The sequence below is a fragment of the Siphateles boraxobius genome, unplaced genomic scaffold, assembly GCF_051911475.1.
Source record: "Siphateles boraxobius isolate OS27281-9 unplaced genomic scaffold, OSU_SipBor_1 215, whole genome shotgun sequence".
NCBI classification, from domain to species: domain Eukaryota; kingdom Metazoa; phylum Chordata; class Actinopteri; order Cypriniformes; family Leuciscidae; genus Siphateles; species Siphateles boraxobius.
This window is the reverse complement of record NW_027508828.1, coordinates 392,501-414,451: the sequence shown is the minus strand read 5'-3', so window position 1 is coordinate 414,451 and position 21,951 is coordinate 392,501. Positions and strand designations below refer to the sequence as shown.

At 43.3% G+C, this 21,951-nt stretch overlaps 1 protein-coding gene across 2 annotated transcripts in view; it reads right to left on the bottom strand.

Moving 5' to 3' along the window:
* The window catches only part of gas6 (growth arrest-specific 6), a 39,578-nt gene that overhangs the window by 11,834 nt on the left and 5,793 nt on the right, over positions 1-21,951 (bottom strand). For both annotated transcript variants that reach the window (XM_077238046.1, XM_077238045.1), the window contains exons 6-10: positions 20,941-21,060; positions 20,044-20,169; positions 12,914-13,035; positions 11,324-11,442; positions 9,398-9,587 (exon numbers count right to left, since the gene is read on the bottom strand). In XM_077238046.1, coding sequence (XP_077094161.1) covers positions 9,398-9,587; positions 11,324-11,442; positions 12,914-13,035; positions 20,044-20,169; positions 20,941-21,060 — 677 coding nt within the window. The remainder of the gene's footprint in view (positions 1-9,397; positions 9,588-11,323; positions 11,443-12,913; positions 13,036-20,043; positions 20,170-20,940; positions 21,061-21,951) is intronic.

Genomic DNA, 21,951 nt, shown 5'->3' with positions numbered 1-21,951 from the left:
TGATGCTCTAGCTTAGTTTTTAACAGCAGATGGCGCTCTAGGCTAGTTTTTAACAGCAGATGGCGCTCTAGGCTAGTTTTTAACAGCGGATGGCGCTCTAGCTTAGTTTTTAACAGCAGATGGCGCTCTAGGCTAGTTTTTAACAGCAGATGATGCTCTAGGTTAGTTTTTAACAGCAGATGGCGCTCTAGCTTAGTTTTTAACAGCAGATGGCGCTCTAGCTTAGTTTTTAACAGCAGATGATGCTCTAGCTTAGTTTTTAACAGCAGATGATGCTCTAGCTTAGTTTTTAACAGCAGATGGCGCTCTAGCTTAGTTTTTAACAGCGGATGGCGCTCTAGCTTAGTTTTTAACAGCGGATGGCGCTCTAGCTTAGTTTTTAACAGTGGATGGCGCTCTAGCTTAGTTTTTAACAGCAGATGATGCTCTAGCTTAGTTTTTAACAGCAGATGATGCTCTAGCTTAGTTTTTAACAGCAGATGGCGCTCTAGCTTAGTTTTTAACAGCAGATGATGCTCTAGCTTAGTTTTTAACAGCGGATGGTGCTCTAGCTTAGTTTTTAACAGCAGATGATGCTCTAGCTTAGTTTTTAACAGCAGATGGCGCTCTAGCTTAGTTTTTAACAGCGGATGGTGCTCTAGCTTAGTTTTTAACAGCGGATGGTGCTCTAGCTTAGTTTTTAACAGCGGATGATGCTCTAGCTTAGTTTTTAACAGCAGATGATGCTCTAGCTTAGTTTTTAACAGCAGATGGCGCTCTAGGCTAGTTTTTAACAGCAGATGGCGCTCTAGGCTAGTTTTTAACAGCGGATGGCGCTCTAGCTTAGTTTTTAACAGCAGATGGCGCTCTAGGCTAGTTTTTAACAGCAGATGATGCTCTAGGTTAGTTTTTAACAGCAGATGGCGCTCTAGCTTAGTTTTTAACAGCAGATGGCGCTCTAGCTTAGTTTTTAACAGCAGATGATGCTCTAGCTTAGTTTTTAACAGCAGATGATGCTCTAGCTTAGTTTTTAACAGCAGATGGCGCTCTAGCTTAGTTTTTAACAGCGGATGGCGCTCTAGCTTAGTTTTTAACAGCGGATGGCGCTCTAGCTTAGTTTTTAACAGTGGATGGCGCTCTAGCTTAGTTTTTAACAGCAGATGATGCTCTAGCTTAGTTTTTAACAGCAGATGATGCTCTAGCTTAGTTTTTAACAGCAGATGGCGCTCTAGCTTAGTTTTTAACAGCAGATGATGCTCTAGCTTAGTTTTTAACAGCGGATGATGCTCTAGCTTAGTTTTTAACAGCAGATGATGCTCTAGCTTAGTTTTTAACAGCAGATGATGCTCTAGCTTAGTTTTTAACAGCGGATGGTGCTCTAGCTTAGTTTTTAACAGCAGATGATGCTCTAGCTTAGTTTTTAACAGCAGATGGCGCTCTAGCTTAGTTTTTAACAGCAGATGATGCTCTAGCTTAGTTTTTAACAGCGGATGGTGCTCTAGCTTAGTTTTTAACAGCAGATGGCGCTCTAGCTTAGTTTTTAACAGTGGATGGCGCTCTAGCTTAGTTTTTAACAGCAGATGATGCTCTAGCTTAGTTTTTAACAGCAGATGGCGCTCTAGCTTAGTTTTTAACAGCAGATGATGCTCTAGCTTAGTTTTTAACAGCAGATGGCGCTCTAGCTTAGTTTTTAACAGCAGATGGCGCTCTAGCTTAGTTTTTAACAGCAGATGATGCTCTAGCTTAGTTTTTAACAGCGGATGGTGCTCTAGCTTAGTTTTTAACAGCGGATGGTGCTCTAGCTTAGTTTTTAACAGCAGATGATGCTCTAGCTTAGTTTTTAACAGCAGATGGCGCTCTAGCTTAGTTTTTAACAGCGGATGGTGCTCTAGCTTAGTTTTTAACAGCGGATGGTGCTCTAGCTTAGTTTTTAACAGCAGATGATGCTCTAGCTTAGTTTTTAACAGCAGATGATGCTCTAGCTTAGTTTTTAACAGCAGATGGCGCTCTAGGCTAGTTTTTAACAGCAGATGATGCTCTAGGTTAGTTTTTAACAGCAGATGGCGCTCTAGCTTAGTTTTTAACAGCAGATGGCGCTCTAGCTTAGTTTTTAACAGCAGATGATGCTCTAGCTTAGTTTTTAACAGCAGATGGCGCTCTAGCTTAGTTTTTAACAGCAGATGATGCTCTAGCTTAGTTTTTAACAGCAGATGATGCTCTAGCTTAGTTTTTAACAGCAGATGATGCTCTAGCTTAGTTTTTAACAGCAGATGATGCTCTAGCTTAGTTTTTAACAGCAGATGATGCTCTAGCTTAGTTTTTAACAGTGGATGGCGCTCTAGCTTAGTTTTTAACAGCGGATGGTGCTCTAGCTTAGTTTTTAACAGCAGATGATGCTCTAGCTTAGTTTTTAACAGTGGATGGCGCTCTAGCTTAGTTTTTAACAGCGGATGGTGCTCTAGCTTAGTTTTTAACAGTGGATGGCGCTCTAGCTTAGTTTTTAACAGCGGATGGTGCTCTAGCTTAGTTTTTAACAGTGGATGGCGCTCTAGCTTAGTTTTTAACAGCGGATGGTGCTCTAGCTTAGTTTTTAACAGCAGATGATGCTCTAGCTTAGTTTTTAACAGTGGATGGCGCTCTAGCTTAGTTTTTAACAGCGGATGGTGCTCTAGCTTAGTTTTTAACAGCAGATGATGCTCTAGCTTAGTTTTTAACAGTGGATGGCGCTCTAGCTTAGTTTTTAACAGCAGATGATGCTCTAGCTTAGTTTTTAACAGCAGATGATGCTCTAGCTTAGTTTTTAACAGTGGATGGCGCTCTAGCTTAGTTTTTAACAGTGGATGGCGCTCTAGCTTAGTTTTTAACAGCAGATGATGCTCTAGCTTAGTTTTTAACAGCAGATGATGCTCTAGCTTAGTTTTTAACAGTGGATGGCGCTCTAGCTTAGTTTTTAACAGCAGATGATGCTCTAGTTTAGTTTTTAACAGCAGATGGCGCTCTAGCTTAGTTTTTAACAGCAGATGATGCTCTAGCTTAGTTTTTAACAGCGGATGGCGCTCTAGCTTAGTTTTTAACAGCGGATGGTGCTCTAGCTTAGTTTTTAACAGCAGATGATGCTCTAGCTTAGTTTTTAACAGCGGATGGTGCTCTAGCTTAGTTTTTAACAGCGGATGGCGCTCTAGCTTAGTTTTTAACAGCGGATGGTGCTCTAGCTTAGTTTTTAACAGCGGATGGCGCTCTAGCTTAGTTTTTAACAGCGGATGGTGCTCTAGCTTAGTTTTTAACAGCGGATGGTGCTCTAGCTTAGTTTTTAACAGCAGATGGTGCTCTAGTTTAGTTTTTAACAGCGGATGGTGCTCTAGCTTAGTTTTTAACAGCGGATGGTGCTCTAGCTTAGTTTTTAACAGCAGATGGTGCTCTAGCTTAGTTTTTAACAGCGGATGGTGCTCTAGCTTAGTTTTTAACAGCGGATGGGTGCTCTAGCTTAGTTTTTAACGGCAGATGGCGCTCTAGCTTAGTTTTTAACAGCGGATGGTGCTCTAGCTTAGTTTTTAACAGCAGATGATGCTCTAGCTTAGTTTTTAACAGCGGATGGCGCTCTAGCTTAGTTTTTCACAGCGGATGGTGCTCTAGCTTAGTTTTTAACAGCAGGAGGTGCTCTAGGCTAATTTTTAACAGCAGATGGCGCTGTAGCTTAGTTTTTAACAGCAGATGGCGCTCTAGCTTAGTTTTTAACACCAGATGGCGCTCTAGGCTAGTTTTTAACAGCAGATGGCGCTCTAGCTTAGTTTTTAACAGCGGATGGCGCTCTAGCTTAGTTTTTAACAGCAGATGGCGCTCTAGCTTAGTTTTTAACAGCGGATGGCGCTCTAGCTTAGTTTTTAACAGCAGATGGCGCTCTAGGCTAGTTTTTAACAGCAGATGGCACTCTAGGCTAGTTTTTAACAGCAGATGGCGCTCTAGCTTAGTTTTTAACAGCAGGTGGCGGTCTAGGCTAGTTTTTAACAACTAATGGTGCTCTAGGCTAGTTTTTAACAGCAGATGGCGCTCTAGGCTAGTTTTTAACAGCAGGAGGCGCTCTAGGCTTGTTTTCAACAGCAGATGGCGCTCTAGGCTAGTTTTCAACAGCAGATGGCGCTCTAGGTTAGTTTTTAACAGCAGATGGCGCTCTGGGCTAGTTTTTAAAAGCAGATGGCGCTCTGGGCTAGTTTTTTAACAGCAGATGGAGCTCTAGGTTAGTTTTTAACAGCAGATGGCGCTCTGGGCTAGTTTTTAACAGCAGATGGCGCTCTGGGCTAGTTTTTAACAGCAGATGGCGCTCTAGGCTAGTTTTTAACAGCAGATGGCGCTCTAGCTTAGTTTTTAACAGCAGATGATGCTCTAGCTTAGTTTTTAACAGCGGATGGTGCTCTAGCTTAGTTTTTAACAGCGGATGGTGCTCTAGCTTAGTTTTTAACAGCAGATGATGCTCTAGGTTAGTTTTTAACAGCAGATGGCGCTCTAGCTTAGTTTTTAACAGCAGATGATGCTCTAGCTTAGTTTTTAACAGCAGATGGCGCTCTAGCTTAGTTTTTAACAGCAGATGATGCTCTAGCTTAGTTTTTAACAGCAGATGGCGCTCTAGCTTAGTTTTTAACAGCAGATGGCGCTCTAGCTTAGTTTTTAACAGCAGATGATGCTCTAGCTTAGTTTTTAACAGCAGATGATGCTCTAGCTTAGTTTTTAACAGCAGATGATGCTCTAGCTTAGTTTTTAACAGCAGATGATGCTCTAGCTTAGTTTTTAACAGTGGATGGCGCTCTAGCTTAGTTTTTAACAGCGGATGGTGCTCTAGCTTAGTTTTTAACAGCAGATGATGCTCTAGCTTAGTTTTTAACAGTGGATGGCGCTCTAGCTTAGTTTTTAACAGCGGATGGTGCTCTAGCTTAGTTTTTAACAGCAGATGATGCTCTAGCTTAGTTTTTAACAGTGGATGGCGCTCTAGCTTAGTTTTTAACAGCGGATGGTGCTCTAGCTTAGTTTTTAACAGCAGATGATGCTCTAGCTTAGTTTTTAACAGTGGATGGCGCTCTAGCTTAGTTTTTAACAGCGGATGGTGCTCTAGCTTAGTTTTTAACAGCAGATGATGCTCTAGCTTAGTTTTTAACAGTGGATGGCGCTCTAGCTTAGTTTTTAACAGCAGATGATGCTCTAGTTTAGTTTTTAACAGCAGATGATGCTCTAGCTTAGTTTTTAACAGCAGATGATGCTCTAGCTTAGTTTTTAACAGCGGATGGCGCTCTAGCTTAGTTTTTAACAGCGGATGGTGCTCTAGCTTAGTTTTTAACAGCAGATGATGCTCTAGCTTAGTTTTTAACAGCGGATGGTGCTCTAGCTTAGTTTTTAACAGCGGATGGCGCTCTAGCTTAGTTTTTAACAGCGGATGGTGCTCTAGCTTAGTTTTTAACAGCGGATGGCGCTCTAGCTTAGTTTTTAACAGCGGATGGTGCTCTAGCTTAGTTTTTAACAGCGGATGGTGCTCTAGCTTAGTTTTTAACAGCAGATGGTGCTCTAGTTTAGTTTTTAACAGCAGATGGTGCTCTAGCTTAGTTTTTAACAGCGGATGGTGCTCTAGCTTAGTTTTTAACAGCAGATGGTGCTCTAGCTTAGTTTTTAACAGCGGATGGTGCTCTAGCTTAGTTTTTAACAGCGGATGGTGCTCTAGCTTAGTTTTTAACAGCAGATGATGCTCTAGCTTAGTTTTTAACAGCGGATGGCGCTCTAGCTTAGTTTTTCACAGCGGATGGTGCTCTAGCTTAGTTTTTAACAGCAGGAGGTGCTCTAGGCTAATTTTTAACAGCAGATGATGCTCTAGCTTAGTTTTTAACAGTGGATGGCGCTCTAGCTTAGTTTTTAACAGCAGATGATGCTCTAGTTTAGTTTTTAACAGCAGATGATGCTCTAGCTTAGTTTTTAACAGCAGATGATGCTCTAGCTTAGTTTTTAACAGCGGATGGCGCTCTAGCTTAGTTTTTAACAGCGGATGGTGCTCTAGCTTAGTTTTTAACAGCAGATGATGCTCTAGCTTAGTTTTTAACAGCGGATGGTGCTCTAGCTTAGTTTTTAACAGCGGATGGCGCTCTAGCTTAGTTTTTAACAGCGGATGGTGCTCTAGCTTAGTTTTTAACAGCGGATGGCGCTCTAGCTTAGTTTTTAACAGCGGATGGTGCTCTAGCTTAGTTTTTAACAGCGGATGGTGCTCTAGCTTAGTTTTTAACAGCAGATGGTGCTCTAGTTTAGTTTTTAACAGCAGATGGTGCTCTAGCTTAGTTTTTAACAGCGGATGGTGCTCTAGCTTAGTTTTTAACAGCAGATGGTGCTCTAGCTTAGTTTTTAACAGCGGATGGTGCTCTAGCTTAGTTTTTAACAGCGGATGGTGCTCTAGCTTAGTTTTTAACGGCAGATGGCGCTCTAGCTTAGTTTTTAACAGCGGATGGTGCTCTAGCTTAGTTTTTAACAGCAGATGATGCTCTAGCTTAGTTTTTAACAGCGGATGGCGCTCTAGCTTAGTTTTTCACAGCGGATGGTGCTCTAGCTTAGTTTTTAACAGCAGGAGGTGCTCTAGGCTAATTTTTAACAGCAGATGGCGCTGTAGCTTAGTTTTTAACAGCAGATGGCGCTCTAGCTTAGTTTTTAACACCAGATGGCGCTCTAGGCTAGTTTTTAACAGCAGATGGCGCTCTAGCTTAGTTTTTAACAGCGGATGGCGCTCTAGCTTAGTTTTTAACAGCAGATGGCGCTCTAGCTTAGTTTTTAACAGCGGATGGCGCTCTAGCTTAGTTTTTAACAGCAGATGGCGCTCTAGGCTAGTTTTTAACAGCAGATGGCACTCTAGGCTAGTTTTTAACAGCAGATGGCGCTCTAGCTTAGTTTTTAACAGCAGGTGGCGGTCTAGGCTAGTTTTTAACAACTAATGGTGCTCTAGGCTAGTTTTTAACAGCAGATGGCGCTCTAGGCTAGTTTTTAACAGCAGGAGGCGCTCTAGGCTTGTTTTCAACAGCAGATGGCGCTCTAGGCTAGTTTTCAACAGCAGATGGCGCTCTAGGTTAGTTTTTAACAGCAGATGGCGCTCTGGGCTAGTTTTTAAAAGCAGATGGCGCTCTGGGCTAGTTTTTTAACAGCAGATGGAGCTCTAGGTTAGTTTTTAACAGCAGATGGCGCTCTGGGCTAGTTTTTAACAGCAGATGGCGCTCTGGGCTAGTTTTTAACAGCAGATGGCGCTCTAGGCTAGTTTTTAACAGCAGCTGGCGCTCTAGGCTAGTTTTTAACAGCAGGAGGCGCTCTAGGCTTGTTTTCAACAGCAGATGGCGCTCTAGGCTAGTTTTCAACAGCAGATGGCGCTCTAGGTTAGTTTTTAACAGCAGATGGCACTCTAGGTTAGTTTTTAACAGCAGATGGCGCTCTGGGCTAGTTTTTAACAGCAGATGGCGCTCCGGGCTAGTTTTTAACAGCAGATGGCACTCTAGGCTAGTTTTTAACAGCAGATGGCGCTCTAGGCTAGTTTTTAACAGCAGGAGGCGCTCTAGGCTTGTTTTCAACAGCAGATGGCGCTCTAGGTTAGTTTTTAACTGCAGGAGGCGCTCTAGGCTTAACAGCAGATGACGCTATAGGTTAGTTTTCAACAGCAGGAGGCGCTCTAGGTTAGTTTTTAACTGCAGATGGCGCTCTGGGCTAGTTTTTAACAGCAGATGGCGCTCTAGGTTAGTTTTTAACAGCAGATGCCGCTCTAGGTTAGTTTTCAACAGCAGATGGCGCTCTAGGCTAGTTTTTAACAGCAGATGGCGCTCTAGGTTAGTTTTTAACAGCAGATGGCGCTCTGGGCTAGTTTTTAACAGCAGATGGCGCTCTAGGTTAGTTTTTAACTGCAGATGGCGCTCTGGGCTAGTTTTTAACAGCAGATGGCGCTCTAGACTAGTTTTTAACAGCAGATGGCGCTCTAGGTTAGTTTTTAACAGCAGATGGCGCTCTGGGCTAGTTTTTAACAGCAGATGGCGCTCTAGGTTAGTTTTCAACAGCAGATGGCGCTCTAGGCTAGTTTTTAACAGCAGATGGCGCTCTAGGCTAGTTTTCAACAGCAGATGGCGCTCTGGGCTAGTTTTTAACAGCAGATGGCGCTCTAGGCTAGTTTTCAACAGCAGATGGCGCTCTAGGTTAGTTTTCAACAGCAGATGGCGCTCTAGGCTAGTTTTTAACAGCAGATGGCGCTCTAGGCTAGTTTTCAACAGCAGATGGCGCTCTAGGCTAGTTTTTAACAGCAGATGGCGCTCTAGGCTAGTTTTCAACAGCAGATGGCGCTCTGGGCTAGTTTTTAACAGCAGATGGCGCTCTAGGCTAGTTTTTAACTGCAGATGGCGCTCTGGGCTAGTTTTTAACAGCAGATGGCGCTCTGGGCTAGTTTTTAACAGCAGATGGCGCTCTAGGCTAGTTTTTAACAGCAGATGGCGCTCTGGGCTAGTTTTTAACAGCAGATGGCGCTCTGGGCTAGTTTTTAACAGCAGATGGCGCTCTGGGCTAGTTTTTAACAGCAGATGGCGTTCTAGGTTAGTTTTTAACTGCAGATGGCGCTCTGGTCTAGTTTTTAACAGCAGATGGCGCTCTAGGCTAGTTTTTAACAGCAGATGGCGCTCCAGGCTAGTTTTTAACAGCAGGAGGTGCTCTAGCTTAGTTTTTAACAGCAGATGGCGCTCTAGCAGATGGCGCTCTAGCTTAGTTTTTAACAGCAGATGGCGCTCTAGGCTAGTTTTTAACAGCAGATGGCGCTCTAGGCTAGTTTTTAACAGCAGGAGGTGCTCTAGCTTAGTTTTTAACAGCAGATGGCGCTCTAGCAGATGGCGCTCTAGCTTAGTTTTTAACAGCAGATGGCGCTCTAGGCTAGTTTTTAACAGCAGATGGCGCTCTAGCTTAGTTTTTAACAGCGGATGGCGCTCTAGCTTAGTTTTTAACAGCGGATGGCGCTCTAGCTTAGTTTTTAACAGCAGATGGCGCTCTAGCTTAGTTTTTAACAGCAGATGGCGCTCTAGGCTAGTTTTTAACAGCAGGAGGTGCTCTAGGCTAGTTTTTAACAGCAGATGGCGCTCAAGCTTATTTTTTAACAGCAGATGGCGCTCTAGCTTAGTTTTTAACAGCAGATGGCGCTCTAGGCTAGTTTTTAACAGCAGATGGCGCTCTAGGCTAGTTTTTAACTGCAGATGGCGCTCTGGGCTAGTTTTTAACAGCAGGTGGCGGTCTTCTTTTTTTTTTAGGAGTGGTATATGATATGGAGTGTGGGCGACTATGCCTTTTTTTGCACTTTTTTACTTCATTTGTGGCCTCTTGACACTAAAACCCTGTGAGCTTTTTGAACCTGTGTTTCAGTGTGACCCCTGCAGTGACCTCTGACCTTATGCCACTGTCCGTCATTGACTTGCGGGCCGCTGCTCGTCACTCGACTCACGGCTCCGTATTTCAGCTGCAGCTCCAGTTTCCCATGATGCACCGCCAGAACAATCCAGGAGCTGTTCAAGTGCCCGCCGGCGAAGAAGATCACGCCCTCGGGGTCGAAGGTCCTGAGGTCAAACTCTGCCGTGAATCTGAGGGGAAACAGCCACTGATATAATGCATGTTTACCAGGGCTGAGACAATGTATCGATGCATCGCGATTCATGGATCGATTTAGATTTTTTCTGAATGAATCGTGAATTGATTCTGATGGTGCGTTCAAGTAAAGATCGTATTTACGAGTTAAACGCACATGAACGCCACCAGAATGTCATAAATACGAGTGAGAAGTTCAGGATTTTCTTTAAGCACCGATCGTTACGAGTTACCACAGTACTTAAAGGTTTTTAGCAGTGGTATTGTCAGGGTTTTCTATTTACAGTGCATTAAGCTAACTTCCTGCACAGAATATGATGGCATTATAATATAACAATGTAATATGTAACTATAAAGTTTGCAGTGGCTTCATAAATTAAATAAAAAAAAAGAAAAAAGGCAAAGCACACATGATGCACATTTCTTTGTTCTTCATTTTCTAAAAATAGGGTTAAAGAACCTTGCTGTATTTTTGTGTAATTAATTAAGAGAAAGTACACCGCCAACTTACACACAGATGAAAGGGACTTGTACTCAGTGCCGTCGTAAACACAACTTCCCACCTCGTAAATACAAACCTCCCAGGAGGACTTGAACGCACCATGAGCTTAGTTTTTAACAGCAGATGGCGCTCTAGACTAGTTTTTAACAGCAGATGGCGCTCTAGACTAGTTTTTAACAGCAGATGGCGCTCTAGACTAGTTTTTAACAGCAGGTGGCGCTCTAGGATAGTTTTTAACAGCAGGTGGCGCTCTAGGCTAGTTTTGAACAGCAGGTGGCGCTCTAGGCTAGTTTTGAACAGCAGATGACGCTCTAGGCTAGTTTTTAACAGCAGATGGCGCTCTAGGATAGTTTTTAACAGCAGATGGCGCTCTAGGATAGTTTTTAACAGCAGGTGGCGCTCTAGGCTAGTTTTTAACAGCAGATGGCGCTCTAGGATAGTTTTTAACAGCAGATGGCGCTCTAGGATAGTTTTTAACAGCAGATGGCGCTCTAGGATAGTTTTTAACAGCAGATGGCGCTCTAGGATAGTTTTTAACAGCAGGTAGCGCTCTAGGCTAGTTTTGAACAGCAGGTGGCGCTCTAGGCTAGTTTTGAACAGCAGATGACGCTCTAGGCTAGTTTTTAACAGCAGGTGGCGCTCTAGGCTAGTTTTGAACAGCAGGTGGCGCTCTAGGTTAGTTTTTAACAGCAGATGGCGCTCTGGGCTAGTTTTTAAAAGCAGATGGCGCTCTGGGCTAGTTTTTTAACAGCAGATGGAGCTCTAGGTTAGTTTTTAACAGCAGATGGCGCTCTAGGCTAGTTTTTAACAGCAGATGGCGCTCTAGGCTAGTTTTTAACAGCAGATGGCGCTCTAGGCTAGTTTTTAATCACACGCTCAAATGCTCACGAAGAAGAGCGCTCGTGCTTTTACACACCTCAGAATGCTTTTATGACGCGAGAAGAATGTAAACAGCCACTGCTAACACACTTGTAATTCGCTTCAAACTTTTCGAACTTCCTGAATGATTATTTTAATAGAAGGTTCAAATGGTGTGTGTAAAGCATCGGGAGATTACGAGCAGACTACGACTGATAAAAACTAAACTCAGAATCGATTCGAGAGAATCGCAATGCATTTGGAAAAAAATTGGAAACTCGATTCATGATGCATCGATTCATTGTCCCAGCCTTAATGTTTACGTGTCTGAGATCATGTGATCCTGTGAATCATGTGATCATCTGTTCTCACCCGGTCTGGACCCTGCGGCGGAAGCGTAATCTGACCACAGGAATGCCGCTGAACATGCGTCCGAGATACAGCGAGCGCGAGTTCCTCCTCATGTCCTGCGGCAGATGAAGCTCGATGGTCTTCAGACACACACAGAGAGGAAGAAGATCAAAATATCTGCAAATAATAAAACTCAGGATTTGCAATAGAGCAAAAACTATCGCCATATTGTGCCCTTGTTTTTCTACTCTACTAGAACAGGTTTTCCTGCTTGATTATTTTCCTTATTCTCCATTGTTGCGGCTCCTCTCTTCCCAGTCTGTCAGTAACGCTCTGTTTACTTCCTGTCTCTATGAAGCCCCTCCTTCTGTAAAGCACACTGTGCTCTGATTGGTCGGCTGAATCAGTGTGTTGTGATTAGTCGAGCGCTTCGAGTGTGTTTGGGAAATGTCCCGCCCCTTACCATAACCGCCAGTTTAACACACGACTAACGAACTCAACCAGGCCCCGCCCCTTTATTCTGCGTATGAATTATTATAATGAGGAATATTGTGACGTGTTCGTTCCTGGAAGAAACTCAAGACTACAATGGAGGCGTTTCAGGAGTTCAGAAACACTGACACTGATATAGAGAATAACTTTATCTAAAGAGAATAAAGTTGATCAAGAATCGAAAAAAATGCACCGCAGGAGTGGCAAAACTAGTCCAGTTTGACCTGATCGTGACTCTGATTAATTACTGAGAAAAGCGTGAAGAAACACTGATACTCAAAACATAAATGAAACTAAAAGTCATTTTCAAAAGACAGAAGTGAAAGTAAAACTATTTTATCACCAGCTTAAAGTGAAAGATAAAACTGAAATTTAACATTCAAAATGAAATAAAACCCTTTAAACCTTCGAAGACACAAAACTGTGTTTGCTCTATCAGAATACAGCTACACATCTGAAAGAATATGAAATATGAAGCTTATGATCATATTGAACTTCTATCCTCCATATATGTCTATGTGTGTATGCATATTTATTTCACCAAGAGGCCACATGGACATTCTGGGATTCAATATCTATTTTAAACATGGAAATAAAGCTATAGAATTTTAAACAATTTAAAAAGAAACATTATGATGCAAATAATAATAATAAATGCTCTAATTCTATGTGACTAGTCAAATATAAATGTAAAGACCCCGATATACTCATGTCATTTAGAATAAAATCAGGCCAAAATGAAATTCATATGGAGTTCGTTTCAGGAGTTTGAAACAGTTTCCCAAAGTGAACATTCTGGAAAAATTTACTCCGGCAGGGGAGCACTTCTGAGCTCCCATTGGTCAGTGTGCTGATGATGTAATAGGTGGGTGTGGCTCTGAGGCTCCGCCTTCTTCTCCAGTTCGTCGAGGTCATACAAACATGAACAACCTGAGAGTATATCAGGGCCTTTAGTAAACGAGCATCACTGATCATGTGACTCTGCACAGATGAGAGAATGATTTAAATATGACAGTTTATAGATCCGTGTGTGTGTGAGTGTGTGTGTGTGTGTGTGTGTGTGTGTGTGTGTGTGTGTGTGTGTGTGTGTGTGTGTGTGTGTGTGTGTGTGTGTGTCACCTCACAGCTCCGGAAATCTGGGCCCAGTCTTTTCCCCTGCCGTCCGTCACAGTAGCAGCGGAAACTTCCTGGCGTGTTCACACACTCCTCCTCACACACACGCGTCTCACACTCGTCCACGTCTGACGGGAAAAACGGAAAATTCCATAATACCATAATCTGGAATAAATGAGTTTAACTCTTGACCGGCTCTATGTGTCTTTAATGAGTCAACAGGAAGTGACCTGAAGTGAAACACACATTATATAATCCTCTTCCTCTTGTTTTGGATGAGGACAGATGCTCAAATGGACTGAAAACAAATAAGCAGCAAGAATTTCCCTGGTAGGAAACTAAAGTGGATCTGGAGTTACATAACCTATACACGCTTCCCCTCAACACTTATAACTGGGGGAAAAGTCACAGAAAACAGATGAATGTGGGATAATGAGACTGAAACATCCTGTACTGAGACTGAGAGACATTTACACGAGTTCAGCGATGAAGGTCAGGATGAATGTTATGATGAAATGATCCGTTCCTTCAGACTGCTGCTTGACGCTCATTCTTTTATACAACCGTTCAGTAAATAAGATGTTAATATTGTAGTATATTTTAGACACAACATTGTCTGTTTTTGCTCAAGTTTACTCACAAAAATATTACCTATAAAGCCAAGAGCAGAATTGAACACACAGCAGCGATTCGTTTCCAAATTAATCTGCATTTCTGCGAATCGGGTGATTGATTCAATGACTCATTCATAGAGAGACGTTTACTTCATTCCTGAATGAATCAGCCGTTTGGAAGAATCGAATGACTCAATGACATTTACCGCAAGCTTAGATTCTTAAATAAATCATTTAATTAAAATTAATTAAAAAATATTAAAGGGAAATTCTTTAAAAGTCGTTTAAAAAATTTGACTTTGTTTCTTTTGCGGAAAATAAAAGATATTTTGAAATTTTTTATTTTGGTTACTATTGACTTCCTTTATATATTCTTTTATGTTCCACAGGAGAAAGAAAGTCATTCAAGTTTGAAAAAATGTAGGTGTAATCATTTCTATAATGAATCAAATAAAATATTTATTTCTAAACCTATTTTTATTAATGTCTATTTAATGCTTTTTCTCATTTAACACAATAATGACTTTAAAATATCTTTTGGGGTCATTTGTGCGCTTAAATAGATTAAACAGTTTGACAAACCTACTATATAGACATATTTTTTAAAAATTTAAATAAAACCCTAATAAATTATAATTATAATAGTAATAAAGCCCTATAAACGCACCAGCGCAGAAACCTCCAGTCAACGCATTTGCGCCGTTACATCCAGTAAACGCACCTGCGCTGTAACACCCTGTAAACGCACCTGTGCTGTAACACCCTGTAAACGCACCTGCGCTGTAACACCCTGTAAACGCACCTGTGCTGTAACACCCTGTAAACACACCTGCGCTGTAACACCCTGTAAACACACCTGCGCTGTAACACCCTGTAAAAGCACCTGTGCTGTAACACCCTGTAAAAGCACCTGTGCTATAACACCCTGTAAAAGCACCTGTGCTGTAACACCCTGTAAAAGCACCTGTGCTGTAACACCCTGTAAAAGCACCTGTGCTGTAACACCCTGTAAACGCACCTGCGCTGTAACACCCTGTAAAAGCACCTGTGCTGTAACACCCTGTAAAAGCACCTGTGCTGTAACACCCTGTAAACGCACCTGTGCTGTAACACCCTGTAAACGCATCTGTGCTGTAACACCCTGTAAACGCATCTGTGCTGTAACACCCTGTAAACGCACCTGTGCTGTAACACCCTGTAAAAGCACCTGTGCTGTAATACCCTGTAAAAGCACCTGTGCTGTAACACCCTGTAAAAGCACCTGTGCTATAACACCCTGTAAAAGCACCTGTGCTGTAACACCCTGTAAAAGCACCTGTGCTGTAACACCCTGTAAAAGCACCTGTGCTGTAACACCCTGTAAAAGCACCTGTGCTGTAACACCCTGTAAAAGCACCTGTGCTGTAACACCCTGTAAAAGCACCTGTGCTGTAACACCCTGTAAACGCACCTGCGCTGTAACACCCTGTAGAAGCACCTGTACTGTAACACCCTGTAAAAGCACCTGTGCTGTAACACCCTGTAAAAGCACCTGTGCTGTAACACCCTGTAAACGCACCTGTGCTGTAACACCCTGTAAAAGCACCTGTGCTGTAACACCCTGTAAACGCACCTGTGCTGTAACACCCTGTAAACGCACCTGTGCTGTAACACCCTGTAAACGCACCTGTGCTGTAACACCCTGTAAACGCATCTGTGCTGTAACACCCTGTAAACGCACCTGTGCTGTAACACCCTGTAAACGCACCTGTGCTGTAACACCCTGTAAACGCACCTGTGCTGTAACACCCTGTAAACGCACCTGTGCTGTAACACCCTGTAAAAGCACCTGTGCTGTAACACCCTGTAAACGCACCTGTGCTGTAACACCCTGTAAAAGCACCTGTGCTGTAACACCCTGTAAACGCACCTGTGCTGTAACACCCTGTAAACGCACCTGCGCTGTAACACCCTGTAAACGCACCTTCTCTGCAACGTCCTGTAAACGCACCTGCGCTGTAACACCCTGTAAAAGCACCTGTGCTGTAACACCCTGTAAAAGCACCTGTGCTGTAACACCCTGTAAACGCACCTGCTCTGTAACACCCTGTAAACGCACCTGTGCTGTAACACCCTGTAAAAGCACCTGTGCTGTAATACCCTGTAAACGCACCTGTGCTGTAACACCCTGTAAAAGCACCTGTGCTGTAATACCCTGTAAACGCACCTGTGCTGTAATGTCCTGTAAACACACCTGTACTGTAAAGCCCTGTAAAAGCACCTGTGCTGTAACACCCTGTAAACGCACCTGCACTGTAACGTCCTGTAAACACACCTGTACTGTAAAGCACTGTAAACGCACCTGTACTGTAACGTCCTGTAAACACACCTGCACTGTAACGTCCTGTAAACGCACCTGCACTGTAACGTCCTGTAAAAGCACCTGCGCTGTAACGTCCTGTAAACACACCTGCGCTGTAACGTCCTGTAAACGCACCTGCACTGTAACGTCCTGTAAACACACCTGTACTGTAAAGCCCTGTAAACGCACCTGCGCTGTAACGTCCTGTAGACACACCTGCACTGTAACGTCCTGTAAACGCACCTGCACTGTAACCTCCTGTAAACGCACCTGTACTGTAAAGCACTGTAAAAGCACCTGCGCTGTAACGTCCTGTAAACGCACCTGCACTGTAAAGTCCTGTAAACGCACCTGCACTGTAACGTCCTGTAAACACACCTGTACTGTAACGTCCTGTAAACGCACCTGCGTTGTAACGTCCTGTAAACACTGTAACCTCCTGTAAACGCACCAGCGCTGTAACGTCCTGTAAACATGGTAACGCCCTGTAAACACACCTGTGCTGTAATGTCCTGTAAACACACCTGTACTGTAACGTCCTGTAAACACACCTGTACTGTAACCTCCTGTAAACGCACCTGCGTTGTAACGTCCTGTAAACACACCTGTACTGTAACCTCCTGTAAACGCACCTGCACTGTAACGTCCTGTAAACACACCTGTACTGTAACCTCCTGTAAACGCACCTGCGTTGTAACGTCCTGTAAACACTGTAACCTCCTGTAAACGCACCAGCGCTGTAACGTCCTGTAAACATGGTAACGCCCTGTAAACACACCTGTGCTGTAATGTCCTGTAAACACACCTGTACTGTAAAGCCCTGTAAAAGCACCTGTGCTGTAACACCCTGTAAACGCACCTGCACTGTAACGTCCTGTAAACACACCTGTACTGTAAAGCACTGTAAACGCACCTGCACTGTAACGTCCTGTAAACGCACCTGCACTGTAACGTCCTGTAAAAGCACCTGCGCTGTAACGTCCTGTAAACAAACCTGCGCTGTAACGTCCTGTAAACGCACCTGCACTGTAACGTCCTGTAAACACACCTGTACTGTAAAGCCCTGTAAACGCACCTGCGCTGTAACGTCCTGTAAACATACCTGCCCTGTAACGTCCTGTAAACGCACCTGCACTGTAACGTCCTGTAAACACACCTGTACTGTAAAGCCCTGTAAACGCACCTGCACTGTAACGTCCTGTAAACGCACCTGCACTGTAACCTCCTGTAAACACACCTGTGCTGTAAAGCCCTGTAAACGCACCTGCACTGTAACGTCCTGTAAACGCACCTGCACTGTAACGTCCTGTAAACACACCTGTGCTGTAAAGCCCTGTAAACATACCTGCCCTGTAACGTCCTGTAAACGCACCTGCACTGTAACGTCCTGTAAACACACCTGTGCTGTAAAGCCCTGTAAACATACCTGCCCTGTTACGCCCTGTAAACGCACCTGCACTGTAACGTCCTGTAAACACACCTGTGCTGTAAAGCCCTGTAAACGCACCTGCACTGTAACGTCCTGTAAACGCACCTGCACTGTAACCTCCTGTAAACGCACCTGTACTGTAAAGCCCTGTAAACGCACCTGCAGTGTAACATCCTGTAAACGCACCTGCACTGTAACGTCCTGTAAACACACCTGTGCTGTAAAGCCCTGTAAACGCACCTGCACTGTAACGTCCTGTAAACGCACCTGCACTGTAACGTCCTGTAAACACACCTGTGCTGTAAAGCCCTGTAAACGCACCTGCACTGTAACGTCCTGTAAACGCACCTGCACTGTAACCTCCTGTAAACGCACCTGTACTGTAAAGTCCTGTAAACGCACCTGCACTGTAACCTCCTGTAAACGCACCTGTACTGTAACGTCCTGTAAACACACCTGTACTGTAACCTCCTGTAAACACACCTGTACTGTAACCTCCTGTAAACGCACCTGCGTTGTAACGTCCTGTAAACACTGTAACCTCCTGTAAACGCACCAGCGCTGTAACGTCCTGTAAACATGGTAACGCCCTGTAAACACACCTGTGCTGTAATGTCCTGTAAACACACCTGTACTGTAACCTCCTGTAAACGCACCTGCACTGTAACGTCCTGTAAACATGGTAACGCCCTGTAAACACACCTGTGCTGTAATGTCCTGTAAACACACCTGTACTGTAACCTCCTGTAAACGCACCTGCGTTGTAACGTCCTGTAAACACTGTAACCTCCTGTAAACGCACCAGCGCTGTAACGTCCTGTAAACATGGTAACGCCCTGTAAACACACCTGTGCTGTAATGTCCTGTAAACACACCTGTACTGTAAAGCCCTGTAAAAGCACCTGTGCTGTAACACCCTGTAAACGCACCTGCACTGTAACGTCCTGTAAACACACCAGCGCTGTAACGTCCTGTAAACATGGTAACGCCCTGTAAACACACCTGTGCTGTAATGTCCTGTAAACACACCTGTACTGTAAAGCCCTGTAAAAGCACCTGTGCTGTAACACCCTGTAAACGCACCTGCACTGTAACGTCCTGTAAAAGCACCTGCGCTGTAACGTCCTGTAAACGCACCTGTACTGTAAAGCACTGTAAAAGCACCTGCGCTGTAACGTCCTGTAAACACACCTGCCCTGTAACGTCCTGTAAACGCACCTGCACTGTAACGTCCTGTAAACACACCTGTACTGTAAAGCACTGTAAAAGCACCTGCGCTGTAACGTCCTGTAAACACACCTGTACTGTAAAGCACTGTAAAAGCACCTGCCCTGTAACGTCCTGTAAACACACCTGTACTGTAAAGCACTGTAAAAGCACCTGCCCTGTAACGTCCTGTAAACGCACCTGCACTGTAACGTCCTGTAAACGCACCTGTACTGTAAAGCACTGTAAAAGCACCTGCACTGTAACGTCCTGTAAACACACCTGTACTGTAACGTCCTGTAAACGCACCTGTACTGTAAAGCACTGTAAACGCACCTGTACTGTAAAGCACTGTAAAAGCACCTGCACTGTAACGTCCTGTAAACGCACCTGCACTGTAACGTCCTGTAAACGCACCTGTACTGTAAAGCACTGTAAAAGCACCTGCACTGTAACGTCCTGTAAACGCACCTGCACTGTAACGTCCTGTAAACGCACCTGTACTGTAAAGCACTGTAAAAGCACCTGCACTGTAACGTCCTGTAAACACACCTGTACTGTAAAGCACTGTAAAAGCACCTGCCCTGTAACGTCCTGTAAACGCACCTGCACTGTAACGTCCTGTAAACGCACCTGTACTGTAAAGCACTGTAAAAGCACCTGCACTGTAACGTCCTGTAAACACACCTGTACTGTAAAGCACTGTAAAAGCACCTGCCCTGTAACGTCCTGTAAACACACCTGCCCTGTAACGTCCTGTAAACGCACCTGCACTGTAACGTCCTGTAAACACACCTGTACTGTAAAGCCCTGTAAACGCACCTGCGCTGTAACGTCCTGTAAACGCACCTGTACTGTAACGTCCTGTAAAAGCACCTGCGCTGTAACGTCCTGTAAACGCACCTGTACTGTAACGTCCTGTAAAAGCACCTGCGCTGTAACGTCCTGTAAACCCACCTGCACTGTAACGTCCTGTAAACACACCTGTACTGTAAAGCCCTGTAAACGCACCTGCGCTGTAACGTCCTGTAAACACTCCTGCGCTGTAACGTCCTGTAAACACACCTGTACTGTAAAGCCCTGTAAACGCACCTGCGCTGTAACGTCCTGTAAACACACCTGCACTGTAACGTCCTGTAAACGCACCTGCACTGTAACCTCCTGTAAACGCACCTGTACTGTAAAGCCCTGTAAACGCACCTGCAGTGTAACATCCTGTAAATGCACCTGTACTGTAAAGTCCTGTAAACGCACCTGCACTGTAACGTCCTGTAAACGTACCTGCACTGTAACGTCCTGTAAACGCACCTGCACTGTAACGTCCTGTAAACGCACCTGCACTGTAACGTCCTGTAAACACACCTGTACTGTAACCTCCTGTAAACGCACCTGCGTTGTAACGTCCTGTAAACACTGTAACCTCCTGTAAACGCACCAGCGCTGTAACGTCCTGTAAACATGGTAACGCCCTGTAAACACACCTGCGCTGTAATGTACTGTAAACACGGTAACCTCCTGTAAACAAGATAACCTCCTGTAAACGCACCTGCGCAGCTCCTGCTGAGGTTGTCGTAGACGTAGCCCTCGTCACACAGGCAGTCGTAGCTCCCAATGAGATTTGAGCAGCGCGCACTTCCACACACATCTGGAGTCTTCACACACTCGTTCACATCTGTAAGGAAAACCAGGATTGCAAATTATAAACTAAGAATTTCAAGAAAGTCAGTCAGAACTGCGAAGTAAAAAAATCACAAGTACCTTTTTTATTTTTTATTATATGGCAGAAACAAGCTACCATAAGAAAGTATAATTTCATTAAAAAGTTTAGAGAATAATTTTTTTTTAAATCAATTATAAAAATAGGATTAAATAAAAATTCAAATATTAAAAAAAAATCAGTGCCATCAAATCAATCAATCGCCATTAATCGCATCTAACATAAAATATGAATTGAATTGAATTGTGTGTGTGTGTGTGTGTGTGTGTGTGTGTGTGTGTGTGTGTGTGTGTGTGTGTGTGTGTGTGTGTGTGTGTGTGAGTGTGTGTGTGTGTGTGTGTGTGTGTGTGTGTGAGTGAGTGAGTGAGTGTGTGTGTGTGTGTGTGTGCGTGTGTTTTAAATTAGATGTGATTATTAAGATTGATTAATCAATTTGACAGCACTAATTAAAATAATACAAAGTTAATTAAAATAAGTAAAAAAATATATCAGTAATGGTTAAATAATGGTCGGAAAAAAATTATAATGTAACAACAGAAACTAAACATTTTCCAAATATAATTTTCCATCATCCATCATCATCCATTGCACAAGGATAAAAGGATGGAAACTCCTGCTTACAGTTTGACCTACAGGAACACCTTTTTTTTGCAATGCAAATATCAAATTCTACAGGAATAATGAATTATTAATGTTTGTTTGAACACTGAATCCTCCGGCACTCACCCACACACGCGTGGTGACCCGACAGGCTGTAACCGTGACGACAGGAGCACCGGTAACTGCCCATGGTGTTGTTACACTCGTGCTCACACCCTCCGTTCCCTCTGCTGCACTCGTCCACATCTGCCAATCACAAACACGCACGCACACCGTTAGCCAATCAGGAGGAGCTCGGGACTCAGAGCCTGCCGTGTGATTGGATGCAGCTGCGCTGGTGGGCGGAGTCTCAGGAACACAGTGGCTCAGTGTCAGACAGAAACTGGCCACTCTTTCCTTTAAGCACTCAAACTCTCCAACTCTGCTAACTTGTTGAATATGAAATATGAAACTATACAGTAAAGACGTGAAGAAGACGGTAATGAATGCGGCTCTGTGGTTTGATGAGTCAGAGAATTAGACTCAAACAATCCACCTCTGCTAAGGTTTTGAATATGGAATATGAAACCATACAGTACCGCATTTTCATTATCATTTTGAATAAATTAGTGCTGGGCAATGATTAATTGCTGTAGAAATAAATGTGACTTGATAATATATAATATATGTGTGTGTCCTGTGTATAATTATTTTGTATATATAAATACACATACATATGCATGTATATATTTAAGAAATATTTACATACTGCTTATATATTTATACAGAATTTATATGAAATATAAATATTTTATATATAAATAACAAATTTTTCTTAAATATATACATGCATGTGTGTGTATTTATATATACAAAATAATTATACACAGTGCACACACATATATTATGTAAACACAAACTTTTATTTTGGATGCGATTAATTGCGATTAATCGTTGCCCAGCACTATTATTATTATTATTATTATTATTATTATTATTATTATAGAGAAAAAAGGTGCTTTGGATTTTTTAAATGTCCTTCACACTAAGAAAAATAGTTCTTTTAAGAACTGATCTCTAAAAGGTTCTTCGGGGAACTAGAGATGCTTCTTTTGGCTTCACTGTGAAAACCTTTAATAAACGATTAATCGTTGCCCA